Genomic DNA, 19128 nt, shown 5'->3' with positions numbered 1-19128 from the left:
ACTAAAATAAAATACATATACCATGTTGATTTGAAGATTGATATATTTCCATAAATGTTTCCACCTTAATTTACAATTTAGGTTTTCTATGATCTACAAGATTAGCTCACTTTTTTTATTTAATCGGAGACTATTGTATTAGAATTGCAGTATTCTTTGTTGCCTATGTGAACCATCTACAGAACATCTCCCCTTTGTTTTGTCGCTAATTTCACTTGGTATCTGTCTGAATGACGTTCCTGTCAAGTTCCATTGAAAGGAACAAAAATCCAGAAACTATTCGTGTTTTCGCATAATTATCACATTTTTTCCACTCTAAAATTTTTAATATTAAAGTAAGTACCTTTCAATGAATATTGTAAAAAGATTTGCTAATATTTTATTTTTAAAGTTCAAATTACAATGATGGCCGAGTCGGATGCAACGGTAGACGCCACAAGACGACTCAATGTTAAAAAACAAACTTTAGACGATGCATATGCGGCGCCGGCGAATTTTCTAGAAATCGACGTAGTTAATCCAGTAACTACTATTGGCGTAGGCAAAAAGAGATTCACTGATTATGAAGTTAAAATGAGAGTAAGTATACACCCCCTAAATTGATTCATGGTGTTAATTTCTATTGTCGTTTGCAGACAAATTTGCCTGTATTTAAAATAAAGGAATCTAGCGTAAGGCGGAGATATAGTGATTTTGAATGGTTAAGAAATGAATTGGAGAGAGACAGTAAAATTGTTGTGCCTCCGTTACCTGGCAAGGCCTGGAAAAAACAGCTCCCTTTCAGAAGTGATGATGGGATATTTGAAGAAGATTTCATTGAGGAACGAAGAATAGGTTTAGAAGTATTTATTAATAAGTAAGTTTTGTTATATTTTACCACAAAAATTAGAATAAATGCTTATTTTTATAAATTTTACATGAGTCAGTTTCTAATAATAAAAGTTACACACTGTTAAAATCTTATCAATTCAAATCATATAAAAAACTTAAATTAATTTTATTGTTTAAGATTATCTCAAAACAATTTAAATATGTTTGCTCTTTCAGAATTGCTGGACATCCACTGGCCCAAAACGAACGGTGCTTGCATATGTTCTTACAAGAACCTCAGATCAATAAAAATTATGTTCCAGGCAAAATTCGTAATACGTAAAATGACAGTAACTGTAGGTTCATTAAATTCCATTTGTTTGATCTTATTTTAAAATTATGTATTCCTAAAAACAAATTTTATCTATGTGTAAGTATTCTATAATCTAGTTGTATGTGTTATTATTGATATTGTTTAAACTCATATATTTTCCTAAATTTATGTAAACAACTTATTTAAGGAAATTTTACACATTATTTTATTATATTTGGAATATTGTTTATTCCGTGCTTAAACATTTGTAAAATAAATATTTTAGGCTATAAATGTATAGAATGTCGGTTATATATATTTACTCAAATAAATTTATTTATATGCTATTGATTCATACTGTGACCACATTTTTACTCCTTCACTTTTATTTATAAAAAATTCATTTTTTCTTTCAAGATTTTCATAAAATTCTCTAAAACAGTTTTTATGTAGCCAATTTCTAAATTTTTAAGCTGATAACTCACTGGCATTTATACAACAAATCTCCTGTGTTTGGAAATATTTTCTCCAACAATGCCATACATGGTAAGCAGTATTGTTGCATAAATATTTGATGGTTCAAAGACGCGGTTAGTCGCTTAGTTCTATCGTAAAACGCATCAGGTTGCATACCTAATGATTTAAAGTAATCTCCCTCACTGTACATTTCATCTAGAATTTCCAGGTTTACTTATAGATTATAGACTGTAATAACTCTTGTAGTTACCTTGAAATTTGTGTAGTATATCTTGTGCTTGTTTAAAAGGTTTCCAAAATATGTGATATTGTGCTGAAATATATACAAGAGCACAAACTTTTGATCGTACTTCGGGAGATTTCCAATTTATTTCCTTTAAATTACTAGTTAATTCAGTTTTTACTTTTTCAAATCCCAGTTTATCCATACTTATTAGAAATTTAACTAATGACCATATTTTCCTGAAAAGATCTGAACTAAGATGTCCTAGAAAAGGACATTCCTACAAAACAATTGTTAATTTTAGTACCATCTGTTGTAATATGGACTTGCCCCTAATAGTAAAGAAGCTAAATGACAAACAAAGTTTTGCGTGGGAGTTTCTTCATAAATTTTCTCAATAATATTTTTTTTAAGAACACAGTAACTGATAACATTTGTACCTTCTAAATTCCGTGAAAGTTGTGCAATTATGAGGGCATATCTCTAAAATATGTGTAATAACTGATAATTATCAAGGTGTGCCTTGTTAGTGTGTTTTATATGTGAAACAGATACTCATTACTCCAATAATCGACTTTATAAAAATATATACATATTTACCTCCACCGTTTGAAAATAATCAATATTTCGAGACATAATCAAGAACATGGCATGAAACGTGTCAAAAGTTTGACCAAAGTGACTAAACGGCGCATCAACATGCATATTTTTATTTAAAACCACATAGGTCGTTATAATATTTTCATCAATTGTTTTAAGGCCTAACAGTGCTTGAATCATCCTCACCATGTATGGAACATGGAATACGGGATATTTAACATGTATATAAAAACTGAAAAGTACTATACATTAAATGTGTCCTTTAACATTTTGCATAATTAATTACTCTTTCCATTTTATAGGAAATTTTAAAATGGGCAAAATTCTCATTTCCCTTAATTGATTGGGTTTGGGAGCAAGAAGCATTAAAAGTAGATTTGTATAACATATTTTAAACTGATCCTGTAATTTAATTTATTTGAATTAGAGTTTTTCAATGTATCAAATCAATTGCTTAATGAACTACAATATATGTAAAACACTAAACATCATATTTTATAAAGTCTGTCTTTTATATTGTAGTAATTTAAGCAACTCTTAATTTATTACGTTGTGTTTAATATCAATATGCATCGTATTCAAACGTAAAACAACTGCACAAAAAATAGCTAAGGTTTCTAACGCATTTACATCTGCACGAGTAAATATTTGGTTATTCTCTTTATTCAGAACATGAACGACACCTAAAAAAATATGTTACAATATATTTAACAATTTATCATTGTACTTGCCTAATAGCCTATTATTAAACTTTATTGGCACAGCAATTGTGGACCTCGTAATAAATCCGGTTTCTTCATCTACTACATCAAAATCTGTATCATTGTATGCGTCCTTTATATAAATAGTTCTATCTGTAATAAATTACTTTTATTGATATCTATTTTGTTTATTCATTATTTAATAATTTACACGATGCATACTTATTTTAACAGCAAAGCCCACAATTCCTCTGTGGCCTCTTAAATTAACTCGACCACTTTTCTTATACAAGTTACATCTATTTTCATCAATGCCTTGAACATATACATCTGAATCTAAATTAGGGCTATTAACATTAGCCACATAAAAATAACATCTGACAGACTTTATAACTTCTATTGTTATACTCTAGAAATATTTAAAAATAATTAACTACATAAACTCGGTTTTCAACATATAAATTTCATCATTGATTTATACAAAATTGGCTTTTATAAATTTACCATTAATTTACTAAGTATATCTTCTAAAGTAGCGTCAACATATAAAAGTTGTTTAGTGGCATTTAACAATTTTTCAGTAAGTACAATTTCTTGATAATGTCCCATCCTTATATTTTGTTGATTAATCGTTATTGCAATCCAATATGCTAACATCTGTACTGTATAGAGATCGCTTTTTGAATATTCATTGTAGTTTTTATAAATTTCAATCACACCTAAACATTTCTTACTTGGATCTATTATTGGGACAGAAATAACAGTTTTAGCTTGATCTGCAATCGCATGTTGAGCATTAATATTATTTTATAAATGTAGTAAGTTTCCTTACTATAATAACCTAATTTGAGAGGATAACGAGGGTTGGAAATAATATTGTCTAGAAAAATATACTGCTTAGTATACGCTACATACGCAGCTATAGTTAATCCCTCTCTGATATCCCAATTTATACAATGTCTAGTATTGGTTATATATCTAGGGATCTGATAAATACAGTTGTGTTTCTCATTAGTCCAGTAAATCAAACAACCTGAAAAATACTGAATACCAAATTAGCAATCAAAAGTAATCTTCGTACCGTCGGATTTTGTGATATCTTTTAAAGCATCACCACTCTTATTTAATAAATCTATCAGATCAGATTCTGTTTCGAACTCTACTTGGACATTGAAGATCTGAGATAATGGCTTTTTTGCTGATAGCATCTTTCCTAGGCTCATAGTTGTCAATTTTGACAGCATTTTTTTTTTTTGAACGAAAAGGAGAATATCTTATAAAAGACGCACTCCTGATGGAATTCGGAGGCAGTGCTGAATTCCCACCGACTAAAAACCCCTCTCCGGGTACCGATCCGAAGATCATGACCAAATGTCAGACATACATGAAAATTCATGTAGGGATGACAAAGAGACATATATGCGAGGCATACATGGGTTTACTGAACCAGAAGACGTAAGGCAGGCAAAGATGCCAGCCCCCTGTCAACTGGGTTCGGAAAGAACAAGACCAATCGGGGAAGATCGGGAATGGATTGGAATTGCAATTGGATCCGTAAGCTTCCTACTCCCACTGGTTTGTGGAGTGGTACTGAGCCCCAGGGCCACAACAAGGTGGACCCATCCTGGAGTTTTTGACGGCAGTTTCGTAAATTATTATATATGTGTGTATCAGTGATCCATAACGAGTTGTGTATCCTATGAAAAACATTTCAAAAGCAAAACTGGGAAGAAGAAAAATAACCCCTGAATATTAAAAGAATGATCCTCTTCAGAATTATATAATATAATCATTAAATTAGATTATATATTTATTTGTTGTTAAGTCGGTTAATTTGAATAAATATATATTTGGCATTGAGTTGGACATGCTGACGGGTACTATTCTCGGGGTCACGTTTCGTAAACTAAATTGTATTGTTATTAAAAATACTATTGTGCTATTGACTTATGATATAGATTGTTGCAGTTTTACCGGGGTTATTAGAAAAGGGATAGTATGATAAATCAGTAGAGGGATAAGACGACTTGTACCATCTCTTCAACCTATAGTTTATAGAATTATAGAAAGAACATTATAGTGTCCATTAAATTGTTAATTTAATTTAATAATGTTTACGCAATGTAATGTTTAAATTCGTATAATGACCTAACGTTAAGTAAGGATAAATAAAAATTAAATATCATAAATTTTTAATTATAATTTATTTTTATATCAAAAATAATTAATATAATAATTAACATTTATCACAATTAAAGCTATTTTTAAAATTTAAACAAAACAATTTCATAATAAATACAATAAAATAAGTAAAAAATACATATAAAAAGTATATAATTAAAATTCCGTTGATAATAACTGCCTTACGAATGTCGCCTGTTGAAGATCTCGATCAGTTTGTATCCGCCTGTAATACACTGGACAGTCTAAAGAAATGCATGAGACGTTTGATGTGAAACCCGTGCATGACTGGCATATCTGCAAAAAAATTGCAATTTTAAAAATAAAATAACATTTGTATAGAAATACTTACCAAATTAGTTTCACGATTATTCTGTTCCCATATTTTAACCTTTTCTGTTAGTATAATGACAGTTTTTTGTTGAGAGCAGCAACAGTCTTCGCATAAACCGGTTTTCGTCTGTTCACCACATGCAGCACAGCTTGTTGTTGCAAAATACTGTGAAATTGTGCTTTTTTTACCAGGAGAAGAAGTGGGCAATAACTGATTATGTTTCCGAGGCATCTGGTTAAACCTATAAAATCATAAAACATAGATTGCTCAAAAATAAATAAGTAAAATGTCCTTTACCAAGTATTTAAATCCACCCCAATTAGAGTGAAACATCTATTAATGGGTGGTATTATAACTTTAGTGATGTAGTACAAGGCATTGGGCCTCAAGGACGGATCTGCCAATAATTCTCGGGGACATCTGACTAGCTTAATAAGTGGTAAACCAGGGGGGCCGTTAATTATGACGTAAGGAACCCGCTCACCTCTTCTAGGCTCATTTCTTGTATCAACTGCTTTCCACTTTCTGGAATCACATAAAATATGAACAAACAAGTTGCCATTAGAGTGCATATTTTCAAAAATTAGTTAATAAATTACTTTGATAATACCAAAGCTGGAACACAAGCATTTGGTTTGTATCCTGAGGCGCCCCTATATTCCTTGGCAAATGTAAGATCTTGAATACTTATTCTGCCAGCAATAATTTTGTGAAACTGCCTAAGGACATATTTCTTCACCAGGCTTACATCTTTGGTTTCAAAAAGAAGTCGGAGGCACTTTTCAAGCATCTAAAATAATACTGACATTAAACAATACAAAACAGCTTATTAAAATTACTTTTGCTACAGCAGGACATCCATCTCTTCTAACTGTTTCGATACCTTTGGCTTCGTATATGGGTTCCTTTTGGTCTGGTGATTCATACATGTATCCCACATACCTTTTCTTAGTTTGCAGGATGCATGGCTGATAAACTTTTTCGAATTTCAACTTGACTGGATCCGGATTATCTTTTGTGATAGCTTCAGCTATCTGTTTGCCCACTTCAAAGGCGTAATCCTTGGATCTGCCAGGAAACATGATGAACAATGAGTCGGTGTCACCGTAAACAACTTTCGCACCCCATTCAGGCGTATTATCCACCATAGCGATAGCCCGTTGCAAAGTTTCTCTGCCTTTACTTACGACGCTATCACCCACTTCAACGGATGGCATTCTGCCGCTAAAATTAGCTGCCGTATATCCATAAGTAACGTTTGCAATGAGTTTAAGTCCCAACTGTCTATTGTGCAGTACTTTCTGCAATAAACTGTCATCTTTATTTTCTTTCATAGAATTCTTGACCATTAATCGAGTGCCCAATATCTCCTTTAACATACGGGGCAGAATTCCTTCCCGTACCTTCGGTTTAACGAATGCAACACCACACGGCGAAAAATTTAGTAAGTCATATTTTACCAACTTCTCCACTCTTCGCTTTGAAATTTTCAATTGGGTCGCCCCAAATTCAAAAGGTGCATTTTTCCCCAGGCGATTGACCTTACCAATACACGTGGAGAAACAATAATTATAGGCGATTATCATCGAAGGGTATAAACTTTGGAAATCTAAAACAACCACCGGATCAACGTACAGTTTCGATTCGGGTTCTAAAACTAAAGGGATGTATTCTGGTGCTTTCATGTTGGCCCTCTGCGTCACACTTGGTGACACTGGTATAAAATTAAGCGGTTTCGCCAGCCTCAACATCATGGATTCGACTCGAAACTGAGAACCACGTGATAGAACTTCATAAAACTGAATGCCGAACAACCGGGCTAATTCGCTTGTTCGACCTATTAAATCTAATTTATCAAACAATTCTAAAATATAATCGACACGAAAAAAATAATGATTTGCTGTTCTGTGTCTGTAAATGTGGGACCTGTGGTCCCACCAAAATGATAAATCTTTAAAGCTGTGAACAGGTACTCGTTGGTGTAATATGTGATACATAATGGACTCAAAAGTGTAACTTTGCAGACTAATCTCGTGTCTCATTAATCTCCAAACGTCCAACAGAATACGGCCTACTATTCTTAATTCTCCTTGTATGCCTTCATTATTCATTCTCTGATTTTCCTTAATGCGACCTAGTTGTGGAGTCACATTTAATCCTAGAACTGCCGCTCGATCTATGAAGTATCCCCACGACAACATTTGGATTTCATAACCCCCAATAATGTCGGGATCCCAAAAATGGATTAGTTCCAAGAATTTTTTAATTAGTTCCGCTTCCGTTGACACATAATCCACTTTACAATCTACACTAATTCCATCTAATAAGGGAGCCATTTTCTCATCCATTAATGGTATTTGATTAACAGCAATAACTCCTTTTGACCTTCCAGGTTTGTCTTCAGTTGTGGGTGCATCATTCAATATGGAGTAAAATATTGCGCATATTTGGTCATACTCTGGATTTGGTTTAAAGTCTCCTCTAGTTCTTATGTGCATCTCCATGATCATCACTGTCAAGAACTGATGATCTAAAACAGCTCTTGCATTTTGTAAATTATTAACAGATTTCTCAAAACCAAAGGTATTGTTAATGGAGACTCCTGTTAACTGACAAGAATTGTGCGCCTTTTCTTGAGACAAAAGAATAGACTTTCTTAAGGAAACAGTCTTTTCACCCCGCATGATTTTTTTCTTTTTCTTGGCTTTACCCAATGTTGGACTTCCTTCTCTTGATGATTTTGGTGTATCACTGTTTGTTGAAGAATTTTGCGAACTAGATTTGGGAGTTTGAGGAATATCATCATCTTTTTGAGAACATTCTGGAGAGTAAGGCGATAACGTTAAAGTCATATTCATATCTTCGTCATCTTCAGATTGACTAAGGGGTATGAATACTTTTACCTTTTCTGGTTTCTTAACAGGGATTACTTGCTTTTTATTTTTATCCATAATCCAATTAATTACATCCTGTTTGGATGGAGACTTTCTAATAGGTGTTAATAAAGCAGTTCTGTTAGTTATGAATGACAATGCTAAGTTGTTAATGTTATTCTGATTCCACTTCATGTTATGTGACACTTTGTTCATGTGAGATTTACGGATTGTGTTAATTGAATCCAACTTTGTTTCAAATTCTGTTAAGTGGATTGTTGACTTACTTAACACTTTTAGTAAAGCTAATCCAACCTCTATACCGGTTGTGACATCTTCCACATTACTATAGTAAGGATCTTGATGTTTAACATGTAATAAATTATACTTATTTAATGATGTAACAACTGCCCCTCTAGTGGGGGGATTAAATTTTGGTTTGGAAAATAGTGTTAAAGTATCATCAGTTATGATTCTATTTGAATCCTCTGCCGAATCCAAAGGTATGCTCTCTAAACTGCTTGGAAACAGGTCAGAATTGGAACTTTGAGAATTTGCAAAATATTTATTTTCTGAGGCAATGTTTGACGCACAATGTGATTCTTGAGTACTTATTTCGTTATCGCTTTTATCATTAAACACAGGTGGTGTTAATTTATTTGAAGTTCCTTCTATTGGAATAAACTTTGTTTTTAAATCATATTGTTCAGAAATTGTTAGGTTGTTTTCAAAAAATGAGCCATTATTGCCAAATTTTTCATTTAACTTTTCCGGTGTAGACTTAAGTTTTTCATCAACTAAATTAGTTGGCAAGGTAGAACGACGTGACCGATTAGGCGTTAAATTGCACACTCGTATTTCTTCCACTATAGTTGAATTTAAATTAGTATCACAGAAGTTTAATTGCTTTTTAACAGCCATTATGGGGTTGAAACATTTTCCTTCCAATTCAGATTTGTTTTCACTGAAAAAACCTTAATATTAGTATAACTGTTCATTTTACTATTTTTATATAATGAATGTTTATGAATACCAACTCATGAAACTACTATTTATTGAGAAAGTTTACGTAATTGCTAGTTATTGAAATTACATTAATTCTAAACTAAACGTTAAACTAATCATTTTAAAGTTGGGAGTTAACTGATAAAAACGACATTAAAATTAAATGGAAAACTTATCACCATAATCTTAAGTAAACTCACGTTCTCCCTACTGAAAAGCTAGGATTATCCATAGTTGTGCCTGGTAAAAAACATATTCTTTTAAACGCTCCTAATTTAAATTACCCTTAACGTAGAATCAAAAAGAGAAGGTCAAAACATGATAATAAACGTCGCCTTCTCTTTTTGACTTTAATGCATGTGTTGATGCACCATATACCTTTTTGTGATGACGATATAGAAATTGGCAATGAATTGTATCTGGGTGAAACAACTTTTCTACTCGTCCTCCTTCTTTTAACAACTGGTTGTTCCTCTTCCGAAGAACTAGAATCACAATTTCCATCTAATGATTGAAGATTTGAAAACATGGCCGGAATTTGGTCTCTTGTTTGGCAATTTATCTTTCTTTTTTCTTTTACCATTTTTGAATGACCTGGAATTAAACATTATCACATCACATCACTATAACCTTATATATTTTTTCATTACAGAAATTTAAAGAATATAGTTTGTATTTATTACATTTTTTTAGAAAAATATTCTTCATAATTTCAGTAAATAGTATGTTGTATTATATTATATTAACTTAACTTACCATTCACTTGAAGATGATTCAAACTATCTAATGTATTAAAAAAATCAATCCCGGTGTTAATATGACCTTTTTGTTCATTATTAGTGATATCTGTACATTTATTTATGTCCGGATAAATTCCTTTATTATAGACGTATAAGAACATTTCTCCATTAGGATATTTTATAGTCATGTGGAATGGTTTATTTATTTTTAATTTATCTAAAAATTAAATACATTTAAGTACTTTTTAAGAAATACAAAAAATTTTGCCTAATCATGTTTCTAAAAACAATGAATACTCATAACTAATTCATTAAATAAAAAAAAATAAACAGTAAACTTTTCTTTAAAAATTAAAATATAACAATATTATTCAATAATAACAATTCACAAATAGGTATTTTTTGAACAATATTTCATCTTTTAAAGAGCAGTTTAATTTGTAAATAATCTACAAAAATTCATCAGCTGAATAATATGCATGCCAAAAATAAAATTTGAATTCATTTTATTCCCCATTTAAACGCGTTACTTACGTAATTCTTTAGAATTTGATCTTACTACAAATTTTGGTCTAGCTCCCTTATCTAATAAAGATATCGCTTTCCTATCATTTTTCTGGATAATTTCAACGATTTTATTTCTTTTTTGTGTTGCTGGTTTCACTTTTACTAAATATGTTGGCTTTTGTTTTTGTTTATATGATTTATCTAAGTTGGTTTGATCTATTAAAGTGGTTATGGTTTTATCTGATTTTATTTGTTCTAAAATTTTATATAACTTGTCTTTTAATTTAATTTTTTTCTTTAACGTCACGTGCGAATTTTTTATAGATTTCTTGGTTTCAACACTGATAGATGGATTTTGAGTTGGATCAATTATGGGCATACTTTTAGGAGTTGAAATGGATTGATCATCTGTAACATTGTTATTTTGATCTAAATTCTTGTTAGTTTTGATTTGAATTCCCTTTCTTGCGTTTCTTGACAATCTTGGAGGTAATATTTCACCTTGTTGGCAGTTCTCAAATAAAACATTTGAAAAATCGATACCTTGTCTTTTTAATTTTAGAGATTCTACAAGACCAAATGAATGATATTATATAATACTAAAAATTTCACGTATTCTGAATAAAAACAATTCCACGAAATATTAAACAAATTGAGTACTAGTAAATACATATTTTCAGCTTAAAAAACTTTTACTCTAGGGAGCAGTAAAATTGTTACAAAAATATTTCATATTATATAAATTTACAACATTAATTTTTTACTCAAATGCAAAGAATATTAATTTAACTAATTCAAAATCTCTTAAAATTAATTTACTTAATTTTTTTCAAATATATACATACTATTACTACTTTGATCATTTAAGTTTTAGGTTTTTTACTTACGTTTTATTGTCAAAGATGTTTCTAGGGCTCTTATTTCTTTACATTTTGATAAATTACCTACTCGGCCGGCATTTCCATCCAACTGTGGAATTATTGTAGAGTTAAATGAACCGTTCCACATATCATCATCGCTATCGATAATGTCTTCATCAGGTATAATTTTGACTGGGGTTGTCATTGGCATTGGCATACTCAAATCTAAATCATCTTCTTCTTGATCTTTTACTTTTTGGGAAAGAATACTGTCTTCTTCCAGGGAATTATCCACATCTAGATCTTGCAGTATTTCAAAGAAGTTATTATCAAGAGTATTATTCATATTATCAGAATCACATGAAGGCAAGGCTGATTCATTTAATGAAATATTCATTGAGTCACACAAGCTACTAGATGACTGCGTATGAATTTCTATATTTGATGCATTCTGTATGTTAGCACTGTCAGGAGTTTCTGCTGGATACACTGACAAATTCATTGGACTTTCAGAATCATCTTTATCTGTAGACAAAACCGCCAATCTATCGAGCAGCGCCCTTTTGTATACAATATGTGAGTTAGTGGGCTTAACGTCGTTATTTTTCAATGACAAACAAGATTCAATTTGTGAATCTTCATTCTTATTCCTTCTTCTCTGTCTTTCATCTTCCCATAAAGCAGCTATGCCAGGATTTACACCTAAATTTCCACTAGCCACCTCTAACCTATTCATAATATTGTCAGCTAAAATATCTCCTTCCAACTCACACATGGAAATTCTAGTTACAGTTGGTGGAAGATAAACATCAGAATTTAACTCGGACATATCATCTGGAACTCTCCTCAGTTTCATTTCTGATACCACCATGTTGCTCATACCATGTAAATTATAGTCTATCATGAACTGCAATGTAAATTGCAAATGAGATTCATGAGGTTGATAGACTTTACCTAAAATTGCTTCAGTTTGAAGCAAATTGCTGAGTCTTCTAAGCAATATTGGGTTGTATAAGTATATTTTTAAAAATTGATGTTGTTTTGCATGGTACCCATAGAAAGGACTAAAATAAATGATACAGAATTAGTATCTATAAATTCCTTTATAATATACAATTCAATTTTATCAATATTTTTTACATTAGATTGTTAGGCAATTTTACTACATGAATTGTTTTTTTAGTTAAAAACAAATTGTTTTATAAATTGAAATATGTCTTAAATCAGCATTTGTAGATGGGTTTATAACACTTAACTTACTATGCAGACACAAGAGAAATTTTGTAAATATGTTGAGTGTTGGAAGAGGCTTGCTTCATAGAAGTATTAAGTGCCTTATCAATATTTGATGCCATTTGATAGACCAAGGAATTTAAATCATCTTGTCCATCATAGGGGATGTATAAATATGGGAAAACACCATGTACATGAGTACAAATTTTGTGTCCTAAAATAAATAAAATTCAGTAAATTCAATGATCTTTCATTTCCTTTATACCATCTTGTGTGGATCCAAAAACTCTAATAATTGGAACTTGATTAACTGACGATCCCCTAAACTCAGAATACATAACATCAAGACCAGCAACAGGGGGTGCCATGTAAAAGTCAACATCTACAATACGAATTAAATGATTTATGCTCATTTTTGTGTCATGCAATTGCAAATAAATTGATTTTCATGATGATTCAATGAATAATTGTATACAAAAAATAAACAAAATTGTATGGTTATGGCCATCTGAACTATTCCCGCTAAAATTGAAAACAAAAGGAATACAGAACTACTCTTTTTTGTGAACAAAATTCTGCCCATAAAGATACATCTTTAAGTAATTAATTCTATTTTTTAATATTAAAATGCTTAATGGCAAATTCCCATTCAAATAATTTATATTTAAAAAAATTACAATTTTTTTAAATAAGTACGCGTGCGTCAATACTGAATGCGCAGGCGCTTTAAGCTTTTCAGTTTAAATTCAAACCGTAACGGTTTTCCAACCAAGAACCATTCGATGTACCAGTGGTCGACTTCAACAACAGCTGATGATTCTTTAACGTAGTAACCGTGACTAGTTAAACAGTGAATTAGTTCCCTAGCTACAATTATTGCCACTTTACAGTGAAAAAATGTCACAATTTAAGTTTTGGAATGACGTTAACAATTTATTTGTTAATGTCGAGGGGCCTGTCACAAAAGGGCCCGCTCCAAGGTGGGAAAGGAGAAAAACCAGCACAGCCTCATCAAATTCAAGCATGAGGTCGATGTCTTCGTCGGCGGCGAATTCGTCGACAAAAACTCCGACGAAGTTCAGTGAGCCGACGAAAACACCATCTAAAACCCCCAAAAGCAAAGGAACCACCCCAGGCAAAGTGAAAACACCGGCGGCTGATAGATTTATACCATCAAGAAGTGCCAGTAACTTTGAACTGGCCCACTATAAATTAAATCAAGATGAAAACCAGGTAGACAGTCCCACAAAAACAGAATTGCAAAAAGTTCTGTCTGAAAATTTACATGGAGGTGACATAAATAAACAGAGGATACTTTCATACCAAAAGAAAGCACCCAGTGCCCCTGAGGGTTTTCAAAATCCTATGCGAGTGATATATACCCAAACCAAAACACCTGGATCTGTAAAGAGCAGCAGCAGATATATCCCACAAGCCCCAGACAGAATATTAGATGCTCCAGATATTGTAGATGACTATTATTTAAATTTGATGGACTGGAATTCTAGCAATATTTTAGCTGCTGCTCTGGGATCGCAAGTGTATCTCTGGGATGCTGGTAAGTAATTTTATTGATTGATTATATTAATTATATTAAGTTAAAACGTGTAAACTTGATTATTCAAAAACGTTTTTTCATGTTAATTGGCAAATGACATTTTGTTTAAACATACAGAGTGGTCCATAAGTAATGGATATACATATTAGTTTTCTTGATTTTATTTTCTAAGAATATTTATGAATTAATTTAATTCTTTAAATTAACTATGGTAATATTCACTAACTTGTAACAGATTATTATTTAAGTTCAATAAACAAAACGCTGAATTTCTGGAATACACCAAAAATTAAAATAAAAATAATTTTGGGATTTATTTATTGATTTGTTTTTAAACTATTTTTCAGGTGCTGGGACCATTGAACAGTTATTAGAGCTGGAAGGAAGTGCAGATTATGTGTGTTCATTGGCGTGGATACAAGACGGTTGTGTATTAGCTGTGGGCACCACGAATGGTACCGTAGAATTATGGGACTGCTCAAGACAAAAAAGACTGAGAATTATGGAAGGGCACTCCTCCCGTGTCGGAGCGCTTTCTTGGAATTCCTACGTATGTACTAGTGGTTCGCGCAGCGGACAAATTATTCATCATGACGTTAGGCAGCGAGAACATATCATTTCAATGTTGTCCGGCCATACTCAAGAGGTGTGTGGTTTAAAGTGGTCGACTGATGGTAAATATCTTGCCAGTGGAGGAAATGACAATGTTTTAAATATCTGGCAGGCACAGAACCCTAATCCCTACACTGAAACACAAGCTTTACACACACTGACTGCTCACCAAGCTGCTGTTAAAGCATTAGCTTGGTGTCCATGGCAACCTCATATATTGGCCAGTGGAGGAGGTACAGCTGACAGACATATCAGATTCTGGAATTGCAATACTGGTGCCTGTATCAATGCTGTTGACACTAAGTCACAGGTCAGTGCTCTTCTCTGGTCCACAAACTATAAGGAACTGATATCTGGACATGGTTTTGCCAATAATGAATTGATAATTTGGAAATATCCTGGTATGACTAAAGTAGCAGAATTGACTGGACATACTGCCAGAGTTTTACATTTGGCAATGTCCCCAGATGGATCAACTGTGTTGTCAGCTGGAGCTGATGAAACACTGAGACTGTGGAAATGTTTCAGTAAAGTTTCAACCAAGAGTAAGGAGTCTGTGACTGTCCGCGAGAAACCCAGTGTATTAAAACAATGTATTAGATGAGTTTGACTGTAATTTTTAATTATTATTATGTAACTATTAATGACTATTAATTTCATTATTTTTATTTGTAATTGATGTAATTTTGTATTTTTATCAATAAAGGATGATATCAAGATAAAACAAATCTTTAAGCAACCATTTATAATAAATTATTTATATTACTGATCTTCATTAGATTATTCATATAATTTTGTGTGATTAATAATATAAATGTGGTATTAAAGCAGTGTGTATATACTATATTTCTTCACATATTTTTTGTCACGTTTATTTTAAAATTAACGAAATAATGTAAATGAAAAGGAAACTAACATATGTCGTATTATTGCAGAATTTAATTATATTGAACCGCTGCAAATTAATATATTTACTGCTATAAAAATACATATTGGCATATCTATTTATAGTTGAAATGTTTTAAAATGGTGATTTTAAAAACCTTTTCAAAGGAATTTTATCCAGCAATGGATTAGCAACTTTGTTTGTCTTTCCATATCAGTCGTTATTATGACTTGAATTGACACTATTAACTCTAATTCCATGAGAACCTAGTTCCAAAGCTGCAGGTGTAGTAAATGCATCAACTGCTCCTTTAGAGGCGCAATACACGGTATGTTCCATAAGTTTGACCAGTCCAGCTTGAGACGATATATTTACAATCGAACCTGTTTCTTTCCTGGAGATTAAATTTTTGACGACGATTTGAGTTACGTGGATTAGTGCTTTCGTATTTATTCCTAAAATTCTGAAGATAAAACGTAGTTGATTGGATGTTGAGGGATTAACATATACCTGTCTAGATCGTCTTCAATTATTTCAGTGATTGGTTTGAGCCAACCAAGAACGGCATTATTTACCAACAAGTCAATTGGACCTACATTTTCCAAAGCTTGACTTTTTTTTTCAATCTGTTGTATCCAAAATTATTACTTCTATTTTGGGATCATGTTTTTTCAATTTATTTATAACAGGTTGAATTCAATAAAATTTGTGAATGTGAAAACATATATATACCTAAAGCCCCCTTCGATCTTCCAACAGCTATGACTTTGACACCACATTGAGCTAATTTTATTGTAATATCCTTTCCAATTTCTAATGAATATAGAATATATATTGAATGATTTAAACCAGTTACCATTGCTCTTTTACCGGTAAACTTAATATCCATCTTGCCTTATTGACGACTAAAATGGAATTATTTGAATACCATAACACTAATGACCCTTTAGCAGATAATCGCAAGGTCACCAAAAAAATCCATTTGTTATAAAAATTTGTTTATTCTTCAATTGGCAATAAATATGTATGTGTTTATATATTAAGTAACTTGTCTGTTCAAAGAAAAATAGCGCCATAAACATGAATATCTGTTGATATTCTGAATTAAATACTTTCTTACCAATTTTGAATTCATAAAATTGCAATAGATTGATTTATTTGGTTTTCAAAGCAGTCGGTAAGACCGCAAGTGATTGGGATACACATTTTAAGAAAATATATTAGCGTAATTATCACAGATGTAGATAAGTTTTAAATGAAAATAGTTATGACAGAGTATGAAGTGGTAAAAGAAACATGGTACTTTTTTCCACATTATATTTTATGAAATACTCAGTTTATTAAGCAATGCGGTTTGAATAAATGCAAGATTATTTAATATAATGATATGAAGGAAAAATACTCTTATGCAACAAATATTTATCACTCCTACTATTATCATAATAATAACATAAATATTTTGTTTTATGTTCTTTTTTTATATTTCCAAGTGGAAAAATAATATAATAATAATTAATATTTTAATATTATTAACAAGGAATTAGTTTATATACTTCTAAAAAATATGTATATTATCCGTTTATGAGACTGCCACAGATAAAATAGAATGAGAATAAATTGCAAAGTTGTTCTGAAAACTAATATATTTATTAATAAACTAATAGATAATACACATAATTGTTATAACTACGTGGACGTGAATCCTCCATCAATTGGCAAAGACACCCCGGAAATCATACTTGATTTATCGCTCAAAAGATAAACAACTGCATCTACAACCTCATGAACCTCACCAAACCTACAATAAATATAAATTTTAGTCGAAATGTTATAAAATGGTGATTTAAAAAAACCTTTTCAAAGGAATTTTATCCAGCAATGGATTAGCAACTTTGGGATCAGACCAAAATTTTTTTCCCATATCAGTCATAATAACAGTTGGATTAACACTATTAACTCTAATTCCATGTGGACCTAATTCCAAAGCTGCGGCTCTAGTAAACGCATCAACTGCTCCTTTAGAGGCGCAATACACGGTATGTTCCATAAGTCCCACCAATCCAGCTTGAGATGATATATTTACAATCGAACCTGTTGCTTTCCTGGAGATTAAGTTTTTGGCGACAATTTGGGTTACATGAATTAGAGCTTTCGTGTTCACTCCTAGAATTCTGAAGATAAAAAGTAGTGGATTAAAAGTTCAGGTATTAATACGTACGTGTCTAGATCGTCTTCAATTATTTCAGTAATTGGTTTGACCCAACCAAGACCGGCATTATTTACCAGCAAGTCAACTGGACCTATATTTTCCAATACTTGACTTGTTTTGTTCCAGTCTGTTATATCCAAAATTACTATTTCTATTTTGGGATCATGTTTTTTCAATTTATCTGTAACAGGGTTAATTCAATAAAAATTCTAAAAGTAAAAACATACTACACACACCTAAAGCTTCCTTTGACCTCCCAACGGCTACGACTTTGGCACCACATTGAGCTAATTTTATTGCAATGTCTCTTCCAATTCCTAAAAAATATAAAATATTTATTGAATGTTAAAAAATAATATACTGGTACCTTTTGCTGCTCCCGTTACTAGAGCTCTTTTACCGGTAAACTTAATATCCATCTTGTCTTCTTGACGACTCAAATGGAAATATTTTAGTACCACAACATTAATGACTCTTAAGTAGATAAATGCAAGGTCACCAAAAAAATCCATTGCACATTATGATTATTTTTGATATAAATAAGTTGTCCGTTCAAAGAAAAATATACTTTATGTATCAACATTCACGTGAATTCTAAACACATCCTTATCATATTTTGAATTCGCAAAATTGCTGTAGTAGTTATTTGATTTTTAAAGCAGTTGGTGACACCTCAGGTGCTTCACCGGATTTGTGCTACATTTTTCAAGAAAATATTTTAATGAAATTATCAAAAAAAAGAGTTTTAAAATATAATAGTTTTGTCATGGTTTTTGTATGGAGTCGCAATAAGGGCATGTTGTTTTTTGTACATTACTTTTTATAAAATATTCATATGAAGAAATGCGAATAAGGGGTGCAATTGAAGTCAGAATGTTTTAATACAAAAAGATATAGAAAAAAGGTACTTAAGAAATTGATGTGTAATTTCAACGTAAATAGTAATATAATAATAGATAATAACATTGCAATATTATTAACAAAAAGTTAAATTATATATTTATTG

At 31.5% G+C, this 19128-nt stretch overlaps 6 protein-coding genes and 1 long non-coding RNA gene across 7 annotated transcripts; 2 read left to right on the top strand and 5 right to left on the bottom strand.

Annotated features, from left to right (window-relative positions):
- The first annotated feature begins 179 nt into the window (after nt 1-179).
- LOC109594413 (sorting nexin-12) lies at nt 180-1474 on the top strand. Its single transcript, XM_020009635.2, has 4 exons — nt 180-335; nt 392-579; nt 636-856; nt 1048-1474. Exons 2-4 carry the CDS (start codon nt 403-405, stop codon nt 1151-1153), a joined length of 504 nt encoding a protein of 167 aa, XP_019865194.1. The 5' UTR covers nt 180-335; nt 392-402; the 3' UTR covers nt 1154-1474.
- LOC126264999 (uncharacterized) lies at nt 1446-3263 on the bottom strand. Its single transcript, XR_007547551.1, has 5 exons — nt 2710-3263; nt 2424-2655; nt 1851-2306; nt 1609-1795; nt 1446-1556 (listed from the first exon to the last, which is right to left on the bottom strand). It is a non-coding gene; the product is annotated as an uncharacterized LOC126264999 (long non-coding RNA).
- Nucleotides 3264-3533: 270 nt separating this feature from the next.
- Nucleotides 3534-4347, bottom strand: LOC126264914 (uncharacterized). Its single transcript, XM_049964637.1, has 3 exons — nt 4206-4347; nt 3957-4157; nt 3534-3900 (listed from the first exon to the last, which is right to left on the bottom strand). The coding sequence occupies exons 1-3, from the start codon at nt 4345-4347 to the stop codon at nt 3617-3619; spliced, it is 627 nt and encodes a 208-aa protein (XP_049820594.1). The 3' UTR covers nt 3534-3616.
- A 964-nt stretch (nt 4348-5311) lies between these two features.
- LOC109594383 (DNA polymerase zeta catalytic subunit) lies at nt 5312-13362 on the bottom strand. The gene is made up of 11 exons (XM_049964826.1): nt 13123-13362; nt 12885-13071; nt 11652-12688; nt 10274-10474; nt 9896-10111; nt 9718-9757; nt 6479-9476; nt 6239-6429; nt 5937-6164; nt 5658-5880; nt 5312-5602 (listed from the first exon to the last, which is right to left on the bottom strand). Exons 1-11 carry the CDS (start codon nt 13268-13270, stop codon nt 5462-5464), a joined length of 5610 nt encoding a protein of 1869 aa, XP_049820783.1. The 5' UTR covers nt 13271-13362; the 3' UTR covers nt 5312-5461.
- Nucleotides 13363-13620: 258 nt separating this feature from the next.
- LOC109594396 (cell division cycle protein 20 homolog) lies at nt 13621-15796 on the top strand. The gene is made up of 2 exons (XM_020009620.2): nt 13621-14415; nt 14763-15796. Exons 1-2 carry the CDS (start codon nt 13755-13757, stop codon nt 15629-15631), a joined length of 1530 nt encoding a protein of 509 aa, XP_019865179.1. The 5' UTR covers nt 13621-13754; the 3' UTR covers nt 15632-15796.
- A 330-nt stretch (nt 15797-16126) lies between these two features.
- On the bottom strand, nt 16127-16802 carry LOC126264913 (L-xylulose reductase-like). Its single transcript, XM_049964636.1, has 3 exons — nt 16770-16802; nt 16424-16539; nt 16127-16376 (listed from the first exon to the last, which is right to left on the bottom strand). Exons 1-3 carry the CDS (start codon nt 16800-16802, stop codon nt 16127-16129), a joined length of 399 nt encoding a protein of 132 aa, XP_049820593.1.
- A 736-nt stretch (nt 16803-17538) lies between these two features.
- On the bottom strand, nt 17539-18633 carry LOC109594408 (L-xylulose reductase-like). The gene is made up of 5 exons (XM_020009629.2): nt 18490-18633; nt 18359-18439; nt 18132-18303; nt 17767-18084; nt 17539-17711 (listed from the first exon to the last, which is right to left on the bottom strand). Exons 1-5 carry the CDS (start codon nt 18539-18541, stop codon nt 17600-17602), a joined length of 735 nt encoding a protein of 244 aa, XP_019865188.1. The 5' UTR covers nt 18542-18633; the 3' UTR covers nt 17539-17599.
- Between the last annotated feature and the right edge of the window lie 495 nt (nt 18634-19128).

This window comes from Aethina tumida, chromosome 3, assembly GCF_024364675.1.
Source record: "Aethina tumida isolate Nest 87 chromosome 3, icAetTumi1.1, whole genome shotgun sequence".
Taxonomy (NCBI): domain Eukaryota; kingdom Metazoa; phylum Arthropoda; class Insecta; order Coleoptera; family Nitidulidae; genus Aethina; species Aethina tumida.
This window is presented reverse-complemented; position numbering and strand designations above follow the sequence as displayed.